The 21,324-nt window shown below is 30.1% G+C and overlaps 2 protein-coding genes across 3 annotated transcripts; both read left to right on the forward strand.

The window, feature by feature from the left end:
* Window positions 1-6,488: 6,488 nt before the first annotated feature.
* On the forward strand, window positions 6,489-7,721 carry LOC137822925 (uncharacterized). The gene has a single exon (XM_068627948.1). The coding sequence runs from the start codon at window positions 6,717-6,719 to the stop codon at window positions 7,317-7,319; it is 603 nt and encodes a 200-aa protein (XP_068484049.1). The 5' UTR covers window positions 6,489-6,716; the 3' UTR covers window positions 7,320-7,721.
* Window positions 7,722-18,088: 10,367 nt separating this feature from the next.
* Window positions 18,089-20,853, forward strand: LOC137820178 (rac-like GTP-binding protein RAC1). Of its 2 annotated transcripts, XM_068624089.1 has the most exons (8): window positions 18,089-18,224; window positions 18,359-18,472; window positions 18,815-18,902; window positions 19,001-19,110; window positions 19,230-19,293; window positions 20,019-20,083; window positions 20,205-20,270; window positions 20,361-20,853. In XM_068624089.1, the coding sequence occupies exons 2-8, from the start codon at window positions 18,374-18,376 to the stop codon at window positions 20,460-20,462; spliced, it is 594 nt and encodes a 197-aa protein (XP_068480190.1). In that variant the 5' UTR covers window positions 18,089-18,224; window positions 18,359-18,373; the 3' UTR covers window positions 20,463-20,853. The 2 variants fall into 2 exon arrangements, with proteins under 2 accessions (XP_068480190.1, XP_068480189.1); XM_068624088.1 differs by lacking the exon at window positions 18,089-18,224 and having other exon boundaries at window positions 18,247-18,472.
* Window positions 20,854-21,324: the final 471 nt, after the last annotated feature.

The raw sequence follows: 21,324 nt of genomic DNA on the forward strand, positions 1-21,324 counted from the left end.
TGTAACATCAAGAGTTTTGTTGTCTGCTAGTCTTACCTTTCCAAAGTCTCAAATAACTAGATTCTGCAATGCTTCAAAATCCATGACCCAGGAATCCACACTGCTATATGCGCAACAGACTAAAAGGTCCTCGTCTGCGAAGTCTTATGCAATGTTGACCTATTTATCATTTGGGCATTGATTCCTGAAATGCCCCACCTCCTTGCAGTTTCAACATGTTATACTTGAGCAATCCCGAGTCTTTTACTGACTCCTTCTTTTGTTCTTGCTCCCACTACCTCTGATATTTTTCTTACCTCTGATGACATATAGCGATTCACTAGATAATTCCCCAGAACTCCGTCTACGGACATCCTTGCCAAGAATGAGATCACGAATCTTCTCAAAAGTGAATCCATCGGATCTCGCTGAACTAGTAACTGCTGTAACCGTTCCGGACCAACTGTCAGGCAAAGACAATAACTGAACTCGCAAATCCTCAATTTGCATTTTCCACCAACTGAATTTGTACCATCGAATTTTCAATTCGAAACTTCCCGTCTTCTGCCATCTCAAACGACTAGTCGAGATACTCGGTACAACTAATTTCAGATCTTGGCAATCTTTTTTTTTTAAAATCAAGACCACAAAAATTGCACCACCCAAAATCAGTCACCAACAGACCTGGTCGCAGTCCCCAATGCACTGGCGCTCCGCCGCACTGGATCACAGCTGCCAGGACGCGCACCACTTTTCATGCTCTGTACCACCACCGTCGCTAGTCACCGTCGTCGCACTGCACTCTGTGTCGTCTCAAACCAGCACACTTGCAGAACGCACATGCAACCCTAACTTTGGGATGTCGTTGTCGCCCCTGTGAAACCCTAGCTTTGGGATACCGTTGCAGCCCCTGCGAAACCCTAGCTTTGGGACGTTGTTTCCGCCTCTGCGAAACTCTAGCTTTGGGACGTTATTGCCGCCTCTGCGAAACCCTAGCTTTGGGACACTGATGCCGCCATTTTCACGTCTCGGTTGATTAATTTTTGTTGATCGGATCTCTAGTGTGTAAACGAACCAAAGCTCTTGATATCACTTGATGGAAAAAACGCACGCAGAAGCAACACACAAAATCACGAATCAACTGCAGAAAAATAAACGACACAAGATTTAACGTGGTTCGGTCGCCAACTGCAACCTACATCCACACGGACAACTATTAGGTTTTCATTCTGTCATGTTGCACACCAATTACAAGTACAATGATTTCTTTAAATAGAGATAATAAAGGGGACACAATGTTTAAGCTCACTCACTAAACATGGTGTCTAGTCAGCCCAACCCAATTGGTCCTGGCTTCATACCCAACAGTCACCCTCACATCCAAATCTTCTAGCCTAGTATTCTATTGTAAATTAAGGCTAGCTTCCCTTACCTGAAATTTAGCATATACTCACTAAGAGCTCCAAATTCATCAAGAACTTAAAGGTAACTTAACATGCACCACAAAGTCATAATAAAAAATTTAACTATATCACTAGGACCTTAAGCTAACAAATATTAACTCTGAAGCTAAAAGGGTCACATGCAAAGCAAAGATAGAAACAACCTAACAAGTTCAATATTTGACTCAAAGAAAATAACAAAAATGAACTTACTCTATCAGAGATTCTGATCGGACAGTCTTGTAGTATATCATTCATTAAATATTTCAAACCTGAATCTTAGAGCGAGAAGGTCAGAATCTTAGAGAGAAGAGAGAGGAATAGAAAAAGAACTTTCTAGAGAGATGGTGGTTCTTTTTAAAATGAAACATGAATAACTGAATTTCTATTTATATGCTCTTTTACATTTAATAATAAAATATTCAGGTGTTATTTTAATTGTATCACTTCTACTAAGACTATTTTTCTCAATCCTTACACATAATATATATATATATATATGAATTACATTATAAGATTTATATATATAAATTCATTAAATGATAAAATAGAAAATTAATTTCATAATTTATTCAAATCTGTAATTACATATATCAAACATTAATAATACCTTCACATATAAATTTAAATTAATTTGTAGTTAGAAGTTTGATATTGAAGATTTATTTGAGTAAATTTAAACAAGATAAAATAATCGTACATATTTTTTAATATTGAAAAAACTCATTTATTCTAACTATTTACTGTAAAAAAGTGTGGATGAAATATTTATGCATTAATTTTCTTTTTATGTTACCTATTATATACTTACATGATAATTTTAATAATCACTTCTTTTATGTTTACTTTTTTTCTTTGTTTTTAAATGATAAAAAAATCTCACACATGTTTCTCAATCTAGGCTAGAGTGCAAATGTTCAAAATCATGCAGTGACTTCTAAAAGACAAGGTTTATTACTTAAGAATCCACTATGATATTTGTGACAGTATTATTGTCATGTTTACAATTTTTGCAAGGACTATTCATATTAATCATATTGTATACCATGCCTACGTATGAGACCTTTTGTATAATTAAAATGTTGAAAAAAGGGTAGGTATTATATATAGCAAATAAGTGGTATGTATTTTTTTTTTATTTTAGAAAAAAATAATTTAAATTAAAGAAGAAGTGAAAACGTGTATTGGAAGGTGCCTTCAGAAATGATTAAGGACAAAGGTAGCTGTAAATTTCAAAGATATTGGAATCTTGCTCTGGACCTATTGAATTCCAACAGGTGTTAAAAACAAATTGTTAAAGGTTTTGAGGATCATACCAGTTATTTGTGCTGATAAAAAACAATTATTTATCTATAGAAAGGAATACCACTACAAGAAAATCATAAAATAAAAAATAATTAGTTGATATAATAATTAAATTAAAGATTATTTTAGATATTAAATAAATTTTTGATTTTTAAATTAGTTTCTATTATTGTTAGATGATTTCTAAATTAATATTTAATTAACAATTAAAATATAAATAATTAATAGTTAAAACTTTAATTACTAGTTAGATATCAATTTAAAAATTATTTAACAATAATAAAAGTTAATTTAAAAACTAATTTTTGTTTTGTTTTTAAAATAATCTCTATTATAACTAATTATTTTGATTTTTAAAAATTGATTTTTATTTGATAATTTTATTGTAATATACAAATTTTAAGATTTTAAGATGCGTTGAGAACGTTGATGTTGTTGTGCTGCCGTTGGGTCCCAAAATGATTTGGGATATTTAGATGATCCTCAAAACATAAAAGATGAGGTCAATTTTTTTAAAAAAAAAAAATAGAGGAAAGAAAGCGGAAAAAGGAAAGAAAAAATGATTGTTTAGTTTTATTAGTCTTTGTACACAATTCTGACATATATAACTTCGCAATACAATAGATAATTTGTTTCAAATATGTTACTATAATAAAAAAAATTATAAAAACTTTAACATTGAAAATAAACGTTTCATTCCAAAAAAAAAATCATAGATGCTTTCTGTGATGAATTAAACCTGTGTGAAGCAGAATAATATTAAGAAAGGTGGTTTCGAGGCAAACTTATCTCATTATATATGACGAAGAACTCTATACAAAAGAATGACAAAATAATTGGTATTCATAGATATTTATGGATAAAATTTTGATATTCACAAATAATTATGAATATTTTAATTATATGATTGTAGATGGAAGGTTATAAATATTATGGTATTCAATTTTCGGATACCTACTATTATTCTTCGTCCGTCATTGTTATTAAATTTTATTTCAATATTTTAAAAAAATCGAATGATAAAAATATTGATCAAATATTAATTATTAAATGATTTATTTAGACTTTATTTTATATTTTTTTTTATTATTTATAGATACGAAATTAAAATTATTTTTCAAGTAATATTTTTGGTACAATTCATTTAAATTTTATTCTATCATTGTTTTAGAGTGCAATTTTTTTAATTGTATTTTAAAACTCATTTTCTATTTGAGATTATATTTTAAAGATTGGTATTTAAATAATTTTATACAAAAAAATTGCAAGTGTAAAAAAAAGTGAGTATTTTTGTATGGATACTATATAGATAGTGGGACATGTGATGGAGATTAGCGGTAGAAATTATACATACTCAATTTTAACACGATGTTATATTTAAGTATAAGTAAGGTATTTGTGGCTATAAATATTTTTATTTGAGTAGGACTTTAGCAATATGAATATGAAAAATTCTCTTGAGAGGTAGATTCTTATAAATTAAAATGTGAGTTTAAGTAACACATTAGTTAAATATGAGAAAGTTGAACAATATATTAAAAAAAATACACAAACTCACTATATTGAGGTTTTGAGTTAAATGTGGTGTTAATATTTTATAGGAGTTTATTTCATGTATATTTTTGTTTGAATTTATCCTATCAATCCCTTTTGAAAGATTCAATTATTACATGTGGAATAAAATATACATGGTCACATTATAAATGTATATTGTCAAGGATAATAGACGATTAACTTAATTAAGTTTTTCCTCACACATTTAGGTATTTTTAATTGAGTTTATTAATTTTTTTGTCCATTGAATACTCAAAAATTTATATTTTTCGTTTGAGTATTTGTTGTCTGGTTTTTTCGTTAAATATAACTATTATTTTGTCGTGTTATCTTACTTACTTTTTTATATGTTTTAAAAAATGTAAGATTTTATAATATAAAACAACAACAAAAATTTATTGTTTTTTAAAACATGTTGGATAACAAGATCATCATGTTTTGAAAATGAACTTTATTTTTGTTACTACCATTGATGCCGATTGTCATAACAATCTCTTATTATTCAATACGTTTTTAATAAAAATAATAAATATAACTAGTATTTTAATTAAAAGCAATATGATGATTTTATATTAATCACTAAACTCACATTTTTTAACAAATAAATATAAATAAGTAAGAAATAATAGTCACATATCACCTAATTAATGAAAAAAATAAACAACAATATTAAAAGTATAAAAAATTTAAATATTTAAAAGATAAAACTACTGTCCAAATTTATAAGAAACTTAATTCTTAATTAAATTAGATGATCTTATTACAAACATATGGAATAAAGCATTACCTCATCTTAGAGACATGCACAGGCCATGTTTATTCTCGGATTATCAGCAATGCTCAGGTGCAATTAGTTTGACTTCTGATGATGTTTTTCTCTTAAAACAAACTACCAAGATTGTACTACATCTCTCATGGCTTTGTCCTTTTTTAATGCAACCTTCACGATGACACACATTTATTATCCCTTCTTTTTCAGGGGTTGTTAATAATTTTCGGGTTTCAAGGATTGTAACAAGTATTATAGATAAATTTGCATGTTCAATGTGACCCCCAAAAAGATGGTGGAAATAACACATGATGCAAGTTCAACATAATTACACTTCAATCACAAGCTATGAAAGTCGAACACTCTCCATTTAAATTGTGTGTATGACACTCGTAGGATATATTGGTGAAGTATCCAATTCAAAAAATATTTATTAAATTTCTAATAATTCTAACACGAATTCAACACAATTTTAAATAAGAGAAATACATTAATTTTCTAAAAACTCAAATTTATATATAATTTTTTATTATAATTATAAAAATAAGTAGCAAATCTTTTTAAACAGTCATAAAAAAACATATTTCTGTTCTAAACAAAAACTGAAACACATACCTAACGTACATAAATCTTTATTATCAATTTATATAATTTATAATATATAAATCTGTATTATATGTCCTAGATTTTAGAGATTATGAATATGTCTGTGTATACCCGTGTCTGTACTGTGTCCGTGTTGTATGAGTGTGCGTGATAGATAAATCACATATCAGGTACTACAATCCTACGTACTATCATCACGCAAGCCAGAGAGAAGTTAATATTGTTCACCATGGTTAGACTGCCAAAGCACTTCGCCAGGGATTTATATAGAACGTATGTTTATAAATATTAAAAGGAGTCACTTTTAAAATATTAGAGATCTAAAGAGAAAAATATCTTACAAGAACTATAACTAAAATTTTCATAGAATTGAAACATATTTAAATAATAAAAAATAGAAAAAATATAATAAGATAGCGATAGCCAACCCAAAGTCATGAAAGAGGTTTATTTTTGGATTTTGTTTGAGGGAAGCACATAGTTATTGGAGGCACATGAGGTCACGGGGCAATAGACAAATATCAAATATGTATGGCTAGGATTTCTCCCCTCTTTTCTGTCTGAGACCAATTTCGAGGACCCCGATGAAGTTATCAACGTCGCTTTCTTCACCCAACGGCTATCTATATTTTTACAAAGACAGAATCCAACGGTCCTGAACGCCCCGGCGGTTGCCGCCCTACAAACCATTCCAGGGTATTCGAGTACCGCAACGGTTGTGACTAATAATATAAGAGAAATGACGAGAAAAGAAAATAAGAATAATTAAAATAATTAGAAATATGGTTTTCACTAGAAAAACGGCTTTATATAGGAGCGTGTTTATAATCGCTTAGTGGCTCAGACCCATCTTTTCTAAAACCCAGGGTCTCTTCTTCTCTTCTTATGTTCGTATTTTTATCTTACGATTTAAGATAACTATATCTCTCATCTCATTTTACGAGATCAACCCCAACTGTTACTAATTTCTCCTTCTACTAAACTAATTTCTCCTTCAAGAACTCTTTAACTTCTTTTCTTTGTTAACTGTTTCATCGGAATACGGTGTCTGTTAAATCTGAATGGACGCCGTTTTGACGCCTCAGGCTCCCAACAGCAACACGAGAATGAAGACCCCAAAGAAAAACGGAGGAGGTAATTTCAATTCTTATAAACGGTGTGAGAATTTTGACACCTATGCAGGTCTCTTGAACCCTCCTCCTTCTCGCGCCGTCTCCTTCTCCTACTCTCATCCCCTCTCAGCTTCTTCCCTCTTCAATCACCACCGCCACGCGCTCCAACAACAACCACCGCTGCTTCCTCTTCCTCACGCTTCCCGAGGCAATCGGAGCAGACACGCCTCTCTGACGCCGAAGAAATCCAAGGCAACGAAGCGAGAGGAATCGAAGAAGAGATCCGGGACGCAATTTCTCATCGTGGCTTCTCAAAACCCCTGGGGACCCGATCCCAAGGACCTTCCAAGACTGGTTCTGGGGATGGGAAACGTCAACGACGTTGTTTCGGCCTCCGTTTTTAATTTGGCTCCGCCGCCCAGTAGTTTGCCGTTGCCCAACTTTTCTCTCAGATCGAAACTCCGTTGCAACGCGGAAGCCGCCGCCGCCGCTGCTTCTGGCGTTGACGACGGAGCAACAAACAATCTCCGGCAACTTCTACGCCTCCGGTGATGTTGTTAAACTTCTCTCTCTCTCTGTCTGTCTCTCTATCTCTCTCCGGGTTGCGCGATCGATTGTGTGGAGCATGAACATGCTTAGTTTGTCGGGTGACGTTACTTGACGATTACACCTAGTATTAGTTTAGAAGTGTTTATTATGTGTAAATAAAAGGATCGGCGAAGGTAAATTGCTGATTGGGGGTGTTGGTGAATATGCTTTGTTTTGTCTTGTTCTGTCAGTTGAAGCTGTGCACCGCCTATGGTTTTTTGAATGGGATGCACACAATCCTCCATGATCTCTAGTTTTTTTGGATGTCAACTTTTCTATGTACCATCCCTTTGGGCTAAAAACAAGTTCCATAATATGTGTATTTAATTTTCGGGTTATTGTTACATATATAATTTCTCTTTTGCATTCTTTTTTCTACTTCTCATTTCTTACTACATAATAATATATATAAATTGGTCTACCATAATATCATTTGAAAAGTTTTTTCATGGATAAAATCGGTTTATGGAGTGAGGTTTATATCTACTTATATATAATAGAATATTACGAAGTGAACTTTAAACCTAACTCAATCCCATAAAATCGGTTCATAAAATGAAGTTTGCATACAACGAGGCACTTTGCATACAATGAGGAACTTACTAACAATCCCGATTTGTTTTGATGCCTTAAGCAATGGGAAAGATGAATATAATTAAGGTGTAATCTTCTTCTTATAAACAGTGGGATTAGCCTTTGTGATCACAATCAAAAGAGATTAGAATATATAAAATCTTATAAAGGTTGAGTTGATTGTTTCGGTTTATGATTTAATTTTTTTTAGACAATATTTATTTACAAAGATGTTACTCTTTGCATTTTACATACTAAAATAAGTTCGCACTGGATATATATCTAAATTTTGTTAAAATATTAATTAGCCTAATTTTACTAGCTACTTAAAATTTTATATGTTCAGTTCTATATTGATAATTTAATTCTAAGTTTATGATTGATTAATTTGAGTTGGAGGTAATTTTAAATAATTTGTGTTAAATAGAAAAGTATAATAAATTTTTTTTTAAATAATTTAGAGAATAAGAATATATAAACTTTGAATTACGTGACTTCGAAATTAATTTAATAAATACTTACCTTAATTCTAATTTTCAAAAATGAAGAGACACTCTCTCACTTCACATTGCTTTGTTTCCCAACAGTATACATACCTTATAATTGTTTTCTTTTAATTCACTTTTCTACTTATCTAAACAAATAAAAATAATTATTTCACTTTATTCGGTTTTAATCCCATTCAAATGATATACAATATTTTCTATTATATATATAAAAGATACTGAACAACTCACATATCAGTATAACAATTATTGTATTGTAAAATAACTATTAATATATATAAAAAATACCTTTAAACTCGTATCGGATTGAAGTGGGTTGGGTAGATCATCCTACACTTTTTCTTCTAAAAGTGCCCTTCATAGAAACATTTTTCTAGTGTGTATCAAATAAAGGAAAATGATGGTTTGAAACCCTGTTACACTTTACGCTCCACTAAATATTAATATTTTAATTATTTTTAATTTTTTTAATTTTAAAAATTATTTTAACATTTTATATTTTTGTTTAATATTTCATTAAAGACATTTTTTTTATTTTCAAATTTTTTTATTATAAATATTAATATTTTAGTGCAGGTGGAAACTGGAGCGGGGTGTCAAAATATAATCACCCATCAATAAATCTTGTCAAAGGTTACCAATAATTTCACAACCCACTAAGTGGGTGTGACAGATTACTCACCTGGATTAAAATATAATAGAATATTATAATGTGGGGTCCAATAATGTTGAGGTGGTAAAATTTTAAAATTTAGGTTCCTAGTTTAAAAAAAAGAGTAGGTTTTACTATTCCCGTGATTTATGTGATTTTGATTTTGATGAACGCTTTGATTTGATATCTATTTTCATATAATTTTTTGTCTAAGTTTTCATTGGTTTCGTTTTAATTTTTAAGATTTATCATTTTTTATTTTGTTTGTTTGTTGGATAGGCTTTTTTTAGTGTTGGACATTGGGATTTATTGGTGTTTTGATTTGCTATAGGTTGATTGAACTTTGTATTGGTTTGGATTTGATATTTTAGGATTTAGTGTTTTTTTATTTCATTTGTTCTATTTAGGAGTTTATGGGATTTGCTTTTTTTTTTTTTGCAGTTTTTGGATTTTATGATTTGTGTTTTTGACTGAATGGGTTATGATTTGTTCCATAATGTCCAATTAAACACGAATGGTGATGTTAATTAAAAGATGGTTTTATCATTGCTTATTAAAAGATGGTAGCGTGACAAATGTCCCAAACCTGGCTACATTCACTTGGATGGTTACATAACCGTGCATAAAGTTATTCATAGGTCACTACATAAAAACCAATAGGTCACCACATAAAAATCAATGGGTCACCACATAAAAAGGAATGAGTCACCACTTACCTCCACACACCACATTTCAAGATACCTTTACAATGTTCAATTGTATAACCTCGAATGACCACACTTCACTCCCATCTCAACCCTCACATAAAATTTTCTATTTTTTACAACAATAATTTGTTTAGTGTATCACACATTATTTTATCTCTCATGAGAAAAGTTTAATACGGTTTCTCAATAATACAAACTTCAAATGAAAACAAATATACAATGATTAAGTTTTAATGCATGAATAATATCACTCATGAAAGAATATACAATGATTAAGTTTTAATGCATGAATAATATCACTCATGAAAGAAGAGAACAACACACTTAACAGAACAACTCACGTACTAAAAACCTAAATAAACCCTAAACCACAAAAGCAACCACCACAAACAACCCATTCAAAAACCTAAAACGACAAAACCAAAAAAAAACCACTTACCTTCTTATCGCAACCTTGTTGAACACCACCGCAACCTCTCCCACACCACCACAACCTAAACCCTAAACCACCACAATTTCACACTACGCTATCGTCGTTCTTTGTAATGTTCGCTCCAAGCACTCTTTTCCATTGTTCCTCTCTTCCGAACGTTGTTCCTCGAAAGTGTTTTTTTTTATCAGCAACGAATTAATGAAATAAAAGGGACACTTCAGGGGTGTCCCAACCCTTATACAAATATAGCCAACTAAGATACACAGCACAAAACAAAACAACAGAATATGCAACACAAAGCCTAGCTAACAAAATATCAACTTAAGAGCATCGCTTGTATCTTAGACTAACAGAAACACCTACATCTAGATAATACTACAACATGTGCTGTCACAAGAGACCCAAACACCAACTATAAAACAAACCTATGTTACAGAAGGCACCGAATACAACTTCATCTACCTCTTTGAGTGCTATCTGCTCACATCCCCAACTCACCGACTCCATCTATCATATCAGCGTAGCACCTCATGATCCCCTTTTATACCTTGTTTTTGGTTTAATGCCTACCATTCTACACTTATCCTCCGAACCTGGTATACCCCTTCCCCCTTACAACCTACCCCTTTACATTCAATTGTCAATAACAACAACATCTCTACTTCCCCTCCGTGTAAGCACCATCTGTCTCGCATTCAAACAACTTCCCTCGTGACTTCTATTTTTCCTCCCTCTCACCTTTCACCCTGCATAAAACTCATCTACTATGGTTTAGGCCTCCACTTGCCAAAACAACCTCCATATATTACCTCTGGCTGCCCCCTGTACCCTGTAACAATCTCAACAACAAATCAAATATGTCGCACTTTTGTATTGGCAACAACAAATCCTTGAACGTGTGATTTCAATAGCGCTTCAAGAAATTTAAATTTCTCCTTTACCTTTCTTATTTTACAAAAATTATCATTCCACGTAATCAACCCCTTTACCTTATCGTTTTACAAAAATGTCACTACCACCACGTAATCAACCCACCCACATCAGCGCGTTGTATTCTGGCGCAAGGGACTTACGGTTGTTGAAAACACATTTTCAAAGTAATAATTTCTTTGAACAATGAATCACTTATTTAAATAATTACTACCTAGATTCACATTAATCTTAATAGGTTTTAAAATATGAGATATTTGAGTTGATAAAACTTTACTTGAAAAAAAGGTAAGTTTGTTTACTTGATTTTACTTGAATTTTATAAGATTTTTTAAGAAGTTTGGTTTATACTTTAAGGTATAAAATTATTACCACTTGAGAATATCTAAACTGACTAAATAAAACCAAAATTGTGGGTTAACCCAATCAACTACGAGTTTAGATGAAATTAAACTTAAAAGTTGAACAAATTTTTTAATTGATTAATTATTAATATTTGATTACTTATGATTTAGTATACCCAAACCAAATCTGTGGGATCGGACTGGTCTATTTTCATATATTATGTTTTAAAAATGTATATAGATTTATTTTTAAATAATTATTTGTTTTAACAATCATATGTACTCTTACGACTTGAGACCAGAGGAATTGTAGACTTACTTAGTTGATGTTTAACCTTATTTTACTTGTTTATGATTTTGGTTTCTCTTTTGTCAATATTGACTGTTTAAATATTTTGCTTAAGTTATAAATGATAAAATATTTATAAGAGTTCAATAATGGAGTTCGTATCCTTAAATATTTATAAAATTATAAAATGTGTTTATATTCTTGTCTGCTTTTACAAAGCCAATTAATAAACTAGTTTGAGTTTTTTTTTTTCTTTTTGTTCATACAAATGGTCAAATCCTTTAGTATTTTTTTTACATTTGTCTAAACTACTAGACTAAACTTTTATATTTTCAAAATATCGACATTGATGGATAAAAAAAACGTCTATTAAAAAGATAGCAATAAAAAAATACAGTTTCCCACATTTTAAAATTTAGCCGTGTTCTAACTATTAAAAATAAGAAAATGACACTAAATTATTTCATAATTTATTTTCATTACCAGAAAATGCTATAGTCACAAATTAATTAAAGATAATATCAAAATTAAATCATGTTATTCATATTTTTAAGACCCAATAAAACTATATATGTATGAAAAAATTGTATAAGTTTCTCAACTTAAAGATAGTTCCCAAATATACATAATTGAGAGAATATCACCTTAAATCTATAAGAAACACATACAAGGAAACTAAGACTTTGTTTGCTTCTATGAATGTACTGTTCATAAAGAAAGAAGTGAGACGATATCAATGGTTTGAATCCAAGGTGAACCTGTATGGATACTGGGGGCTGAGTAATGTTGATCCACGTTGATACACGATACTTCTTCACTCTTGGTTGTTTTGTCCTTTAAGTCTCCTTTTCTCTTCACGTGCCTCGGTCGGCCGGTGGGGTACCTGCGATTGCACTCCGACGCTCAAGTCAGCGATGGTGCTTAGTGAGGATTCTCTGATCATATGAAAAACGTACATTTTCCCCCTTTTTAGAAGTCCCTTTAGCAGGTTGATTTTGGGCCTTGACCCTATGGGCCAAGCAATTGACGGTTAGAGACATGCTTAGTGGTCTCTGGGTCGTGCTTGGTGGTTTCCTGACATCCAGGGAGTGTTCCAGAGAATGTGCTTGATTTATTCAACGGAAATTATAACTGCTCTTTATTCCACGTGTAACCACGTTCTTTATTTAATTAAGTCATTTAATGTAAACCTTTCGGTCGTCCGGTGCCGACCGGTACACAAGGTTTTGCAAGGAAGAGGAGGAAATGATATACCTCTGAACATTAAGGCTCTGTTTGCTTCCATAGATGTACTGTTCACAAGGAAAGAAGTGAGAGGATATCACTGGTTTGGATCCAAGGTTTTGCAGGGGAGAGGAAGAGAGGATATACCTGTGAACAGTAAATATCTTTTCCCCTCAAAATAAAGAGACGTAGAGGGAAAGCCACATCAGCATGTGCTATTTACGAATTTACTATCATTCATCTACAAGGATTTTTAATATTAAAAAACAGTATCTTATTTATTTATATAAGATGTGATTTTTTTCCTAATTTTATAATATATATTTAATATTTAAATAAATTATTTGAAGTTCTCTTTTTATTTAATTTGTTGTTGCGTTTATATTAATATATTTTTTATAATTATTATATTTATGAGTTTGTAATTTATTTGATAATAGTTTTTTATGAAATTATTTTCTTTTGTTAATTACGTTATTATTATTTTTAGTATTTTTTATTTTTTATTATTATATGGTTTTTAATAATAAAAAATATTATCTTTTATTTATATAAGATCTATTTTTTTTCTAATTTTATAATGCATGTTTAATATTTTAAGAAATTATTTGAAGTTTTATTTTTATTTATTTAGTTGAATACATTTTTTTTTTTCTAATTATAATTTCTAAATTATATATATTTATATTTAATATATATTTATTTTCTAATTTTAATTTTTAAATCTATAAAATATGTGAAAGTTGTTTATTTTTAAACAAAAATAACTCATTTCATTATTAAAAAAATTTAATAGGCATGGATAAATTTGTAAAGTAACATTTAACAATTTAAAAAAAAAAAAAACTCCTTTACAACCATCATATCACTCACAAACTCCCATAAATTTTCATCACACATCCACTCTAACATACCCCAATCCAAACAACCTCACTTTCTTCACACTTTCTTCTCACATCCTCACATATTCACTCCCTCAAATCCTCACACATCCACTCCCCAATCCAAACACACATTAAATATCCTCTCCCCTCAAAATGAAGAGATGTAGAGGGAAAATCACATCAGCATGTATTTCTGAATTTATACTCATTCATCTGCAAAGATTTTTAATATTAAAAAATAGTATTTTTTATTTATATAAGATGTAATTTATTTTCTAATTTTATAGTATATATTTAATATTTTAAGAAATTATTTGAAGTTCTCTTTTTATTTAATTTGTTATTTAATTTGTTGCTGTGTTTATATTAATATTTTTTTTTATAATTATTATGGTTATAAGTTTGTAATTTAAGTTTGTAATTTATTTGATAATAGTTTTTTATGAAATTATTTTCTATTGTTAATTACATTATATTTTTTTAGTATTTTTATTTTTCATTACTATAGGGTTTTTAATAATAATAAAATATTATCTTTTATTTATAAAAGATCTGATTTATTTTCTAATTTTATAATGCATGTTTAATATTTTAATAAATTATTTGAACTTTTGTTTATATTTAATTTGTTGAATACATTGTTTTTAATAACATTTTTTAAATTATATCTATTTATATTTAATAAAGTTATTTTCTAATTTTAATTTTTAAATCTACGAAATGTGAAAGTTGTTTATTTTTAAACAAAAATAACTCATTTCATTATTAACAAAATTTAATATGGAAGGATAAGTTTATAAAGTAATATTTAACAATTTTAAAAAAATTAAAACTCTCTCACAACCATCATATCACTCACAAACTCCCATAAATTTTCCTCACACATCCACTCTAACATACCTTAATCCAAACAACCTTACTTTTTTCACACTTTCTACTCACATCCTCACACATCCACTCCTTCAAATCCTCATACATCCACTCCCCAATCCAAACACACACTAAGGCTTTGTTTGGATTAGAGGGTGAGAGAGAGTGAAAAGTTGAGGATGTGGGGGAGTGAAAGTGTGAAGAAAGTTGAGGATGTGGGAATGTTAAAGTTGAAGAAAGTTTATTAAAAAACGTAAATGATGTGATAGTTGTGAGAGTATTTTAATATATTTTGAATAGTGTAAATTGTAATATTACAAATTTATTCTTGTATGTAAAAAAAATAATTTTGTGTACATTTTAGTTAATTAAAACAATGTAAAATTTAATTATAAATAAAAGAATATAAAATTAAAATAATAATAATTAATAATATTATTATTTAATACATTTATTTAATTATTATTAATTTATATTTATTATCATTATTTTAAAAATTTATTTTAATTGACATTATTATTTTATAAATTAATTTTACATATTATTTTTATTTTAATATTTAAAAATGTATATTATTAATATTAATAAAAAAATTACTGTTATAAATATATAAATATTTATAATATTATTATTTATTTTATTATTATATTATATAATTATATTATATTATTATAAAACCTAAAATTTCAAATAATATATTTTATTAATTATGATTAATAAAGAAAAAATAGATAAAAAAATAGATGTACAGTGTATGATTAATAAATATTTTTTTGGATATTTACAATTTACATGAAATAAAATTAAGTAATTTAAATTATTTTTTATTATATATGAAGGGTAAAATTGTAAATTTATGAATATTTATGTGGCTTTCTCTTCTTGCTGTTTCTTTTCAATTATGCAAAGTATCCAAAAGCATTCATCTATCCTTCCTCCTCCCTCATTCATCTCTCGATGCAAACAAGAGGATGACTGACACATCCGTCCGCGTGACACATCCGTCCGCGTCAACAGTTCATTCCCTAATCCAAACGATGCTTAAATGAATATCAAAATAAATAATCATGAGTTTTGCCTTATTTTTTACACAAATTCAACATTTTACCGAGATTGACCAGGTAATTAGGGTGTGTGAAAAAAAAACACATTTTTCAGTATTTGATTGCATGCATGTGACGTGTTCTCAACGTTGGGGTGTTGTTCTGTGGTTTTTGAGCACCAACTGCGTCTATGATGTAGCAAAGGTTTGCCATAGTACTCTAGCAAGTTGCTACTTCCAATTTGTAAGCAAGCATTTCAAAATAGAAAAAAAAAAAACTAAAAAAGTTATTTGTAAGAAAATGTAAGGAGTGGGAAACATACAATTTGTTATATAGTAAGAAAATTGAAGAAATGAAAGATAAAAAGGAAGGGAAACTAATAAGCGGATATGAAATTTACTTCACTGTACTCTTCATGTATACTAGTTTCATGACAAATTAATAATTGCTTAATAAATGCACCGAAATTCAGTGACAGATTAATGAGATAAACTCTTTAATATTAAAAATTACATGCAAAACTTTGTTTTAGTACAAATATATGGAATACAATTAGGAAATATCCGATCTTATACTGAATACAATTAGGGAACGGGTTTCTTTACTTTTTTTTTAATTTTAAAAAATTATGTAATATATCATAAATTCTTCATTACATGAAATGTTAATTGAATATATATATTTTTTTAATTCGTAATTAGATACACTTTTTTTTATTACTCAAAATTTGTTATTATATTATTCGGATAAAAAAAAAGAAATTAATTGATTTTTTTTATAAAAAGAGAATCACCTTAAAAAAATAAGATAAGTATTATTCGAATAATACATATTACACTAATAAATTTTGAATTTGATCCAAAAAATTGTTAAGACATTCTTGAGTTTGACGATAATATTTTCTATAAATTTAATAATCTCATATTAATTAAGAGTAGAGTCAGAAACAATTTAAATACATATTTTTCTCTTAATTATAATTCTTTTAAAATAAAATTTTGATAAAATTTTAAATTTGAAAGTACACAATACTTTGTATAAACTAAAATTAAAAAAAAAATTATTGAAAAGCTAAAAACAATCAAAACAAAAATAATCGGTTGAACGATTTTTAATTTCTAACTAAAAGTTAAATAAATTAAGAAACTCATATTTCTATTATTTTCAACCGTTTCTTTCTCATATCTCTCTTCGATACCGTTGTTTTTTGCTTACATTTATGAACACTAACACTTCAGTGAATTTCAAAGTTACATGGTGTTTGTTTTTCGATATTGCAAATTTTTTATTTATTAATGTGTTATTTCAGTCTGTTCTAATCGATACACCCGAAACACGAGAGAGAGAGAGAGAAAATTCTCCATAAATAAAAGTTATCCTCTCAGCCACTTCTTCACTTTGATGATAAATTTTGCGAGTTTGGTGTGATTGGTTTGGTACGCAATAAAATGAGTGGTGAGATTAGTTTTGGCGTATGAAAAAAACAATAAAAAAAAACACAACAAAGGAGTAATTTTAAAATTTAAATTACAATTCAACGAGGCGAAATCCAGACAATCATTCGCCTGTCCAAATAATGTTTTTCCTTTTGCAATGAGGTGTGTCCAACTAACGTTACGTTTGTGCCTTTTGTTGATTTGAAATTTTACTTTAACATTTTTAAATAGACAAAGGATACGTAGATAAGATTATAATCGCAATCAAATTTATTATAAAAGTATCAAAGGGTTTAAATTAATAATAGAGCAGAGTATGTGAAGAGTCTTGAGGAGGAAGGAGCAAATTTTGTAACTTTTAATTAAATAATATTGTACCCGTGAGACATGAATTAATAAACACAGACATGAATTAATAATATAACGTAATAAATACGTGTCAAAAAATAGTTACAACTAGTGTAATTACACACTGTAAAAGATACTCGTGGTACTAGTAACCATTACACACGTCTTAGTGAACCAATTACCTGATTCGTGTGAGAAAATATTCAAGTCAACTTGTAAATGAGACTTCTGAAGAAAAAAAATGTACGTTTTTGATATCTTAAGAGAACATATTAATCACTAGCACTGATAGTACGACGATGAATTGTGTATTGAGTGAATCAATATTACTTTGCCCTCGTCATCCACATATACAAATATTAATAATGATAATAATATGAAATTATTTTTTGAATCCAAGCATTATATTGATTGAATAAATTAATTATTAATGTGTGGTTACATGGTTAAATTATTTGATATTATAAGTTAATAATAATAATAATAATTTTGTTGTGATTAATTAATTAAGTGGAGGGGAGGGAATGATTATTTGGTAGAGTAGGGTATGAAGAGAAGGAGGACCTAATGGTCACATGAATTATAGATAGCTGGCAAAAGGTTGTCTCTGGGTCAGTCACAGTCAGCCAAGTAAGTATAACCCTTTCTTTTGAATTTCATTTCAATTTCAATTCATTTCATTTCATTTCATTTCCCCCTCTGTCTGCAACTGCAACAACTCGTTAGGGGTTTCAAGTTCGTTGGAGCCATTGTTGTCTGTGCAGGTCCTTGATCTGGAAATGAGTGCCTCCAGGTTCATAAAGTGCGTCACCGTCGGAGACGGCGCTGTCGGCAAAACCTGCTTGTTGATTTCCTACACCAGCAACACTTTCCCCACGGTTTTTTTCTTTCTTTCTTCTTTGCCCTATTACCCTTTCCCCCTCCCAATTGTAACTATCTGCTGTTGAAATTAGAGATATACGCGGTGGAATTGCAAGCACTGTTTATTTGGAGTTTTTGACTTGGTCTCCGACTTTCCTAATATGGAGATTCACTATACCGTCGTTCTTATTGTTATTTTGATGAATCCTTAATTAGTCCATCGTGCTTCAATGTTACTCTTGTTAACAGATTCTCTTTGTTGTCTTTAGTGTTTATCCTTTCCAATTGATTTTGGTTTTCTTCTTCAACGAGTTATGTTATGCCTTCTGGTTTCACCGTTTCTCGTATCATGATAACAGGACTACGTGCCCACCGTTTTTGACAATTTCAGTGCTAATGTTGTGGTGGATGGAAGCACAGTAAACCTGGGATTGTGGGATACTGCTGGTAACATGGCAACTGATTCAGTTTACATTTGATTTGGGTATTTTTTTTTTCCAGCATATTGTTTGTTTGTTGAGGTTTAACATATTTTTTATTTACAGGTCAGGAGGATTATAATAGACTAAGACCCTTGAGCTATCGAGGAGCTGATGTTTTTATACTTGCCTTTTCTCTCATAAGCAAGGCTAGCTATGAAAACATTGCCAAGAAGGTTTATTTCTTTTCTTTCATGTGAAAAATTCAATTAGGATGGTCATCATTTATATCGATTTCTGCACTTAGTATGATATAACTGATGAGATAGTTGTTCTTTTTTGTTTCTTCTCTCAGTGGATCCCTGAACTAAGGCACTACGCCCCCGGTGTTCCAATAATTCTGGTTGGAACGAAGTTAGGTAAGCCTTTTACCTTTATTCCTTCCCTTCGTTCAATCATATTGTCTTAGGTTAACCAATGCAGATGATTCTGTTAGAGCTACCTACATAGCTTTGGTTACTGAAAGGGTTTTCTTGACTTCAAAATCCAGTTCTTCACATCAGTTTACTGCCTGCCTTATCCTATCAAAGCTATTCCGTTTTTGTCATTTGTTTTTCTTTGAGGTCATATGGTTCTTAATTTCTTTCATGTAGACGCCAACCTAGAGCATCAAATGGTTTAAACAGCGTTTTAGACACTTGTTTTTCTCATTTTCACAAGTAGTTATTATTTCTTCTTGCTAAGGGGTTATTAATGCCCTGGTGTATAATGCTTACAGAAGTTGGTATAAAGTGTCTACCACAAAAATAACATGTTTTCATTTCTCAATGCTAAACGTTTGTTGCTGAAATGAAAAAGAAAAAACTATTCAGTTTAGAATCAATGTTATGGAGTTGAGAAAATCCTAGTTTGATTTGTTTTTGTGAGAAGAAAGTAGATGCAGGAAATAGTTCACAAGACTTCTATCTAGATTGTGTTGAGATGATGATGCATGGCAAAAGTAGCATTTTCTTTTCTTTACCAGGACATACTATATCAATTATTTTTCTATGGTCAATACTGCTTAAAAACAGTTTTCGGCAAATTCAACACCACCAATTGTAAATGATTTATTAAGTGTATAAACCCATAATTTTGTCTGCAGATCTTCGGGAAGATAAGCAATTTTTTATGGACCACCCTGGTGCGGTGCCAATAACTACAGCACAGGTACAAAGTACCATAAATTTTCTTAGCCCCACCCCTTTCTCTTGCTAGAGGGGGACGTATGATTTCTTCATTCAGAAGTTATTGATCTTGACTTTGATATTTGTTGTCACTTTGGTTGAAGGGAGAAGAATTAAGAAAACTAATTGGTGCTCCTGCCTACATTGAGTGTAGTTCAAAAACGCAGCAGGTGCGGTTCTGTACTTAACACATGCAGTGATTTTCTTGTTTTCATGTTGTTTATATCACGAATGCTAATGCAATGTAACCTTAATACCAGAATGTGAAAGCTGTGTTTGACGCTGCCATCAAAGTGGTTCTTCAACCACCAAAGCAAAAGAAAAAAAAGAGAAAGGCGCAGAAGGCTTGCTCAATATTGTGATTAAGAATCAGAGGCTTGCTGAACATTGTGATTAAGAATCAGAAATGAGTAGGTGGTAGTGACTATTCGGCCAACCTCTAGTGCTGCCTCATTGGTTTGTCTTGTTTTGATCCCTATCCTCTGTAGCTGAGAGCAGGAAGCTGTGTATAGTTTGGACTGACTTCTTAGGCCTTTATAATCACATGATCACTGGCTTGTCTCGTTTCATACTCTGTAATTACAACTAGCTCAATTACATAACTCAGTGCGACCTATTTCCTTCTACTACTACAATTATTATTATATGTTAGTAGCTTCTAAAATACTGCTTGCTTTGTGAATGCGGTCATATTCATATGGCCTTTGTGATGTCTTCTATGGATTTATTTAATGGTTTTGGACAGTTGTTGCACATTTTAAGTTTTAACACTTATGGATATGTGGCTTCTGATTGTAGAATCAAATTCCATTTTAGACCATGGGATCTTCCATTTAAATATTTACATAGTTGTACGTGTTATTGTATATGTGGATCCAGAAGGTGCAGTGACTTTTTTAAACGCACAGATCTTAACTTTTGAAATTTCTTGATTTTGTATTCAAATAAAGGGATGTTATAGTGGATTCAGTTTCAAATTCAAGCTAAGCTTTAACTTATTTTCGTAGCTCAAAGACTCGTCTTAAAAACGGGAGATACGTGGAACCTGATGGATGTTTAACTTAAGCCACTCCTTTTTAAATACAACTACTTAATTAATCACGCTCAAAAAAAAATTAAGGCCTAAATGCATCCTAACCTAATTTTGTTTCAACGTATATAAAATTTGATAATGTATAGTCACATATTCTTAGATTGTAATTGTACCAGTGGGGTAGGGTTCGT

Source organism: Phaseolus vulgaris, chromosome 9 (assembly GCF_000499845.2).
Source record: "Phaseolus vulgaris cultivar G19833 chromosome 9, P. vulgaris v2.0, whole genome shotgun sequence".
NCBI lineage: Eukaryota > Viridiplantae > Streptophyta > Magnoliopsida > Fabales > Fabaceae > Phaseolus > Phaseolus vulgaris.

What these genes read in the sequence shown, in the direction of transcription:
- LOC137822925 (XM_068627948.1), top strand. Translation starts at nt 6,717, where the DNA reads ATGGACGCCGTTTTGACGCCTCAGGCTCCCAACAGCAACACGAGAATG.
- LOC137820178 (XM_068624089.1), top strand. Translation starts at nt 18,374, where the DNA reads ATGAGTGCCTCCAGGTTCATAAAGTGCGTCACCGTCGGAGACGGCGCT. An exon ending in CCAGCAACACTTTCCCCACG is followed by an intron (nt 18,473 to 18,814) that starts GTTTTTTTCTTT and finishes TCATGATAACAG; the next exon opens with GACTACGTGCCCACCGTTTT. An exon ending in ATGAAAACATTGCCAAGAAG is followed by an intron (nt 19,111 to 19,229) that starts GTTTATTTCTTT and finishes TTCTTCTCTCAG; the next exon opens with TGGATCCCTGAACTAAGGCA.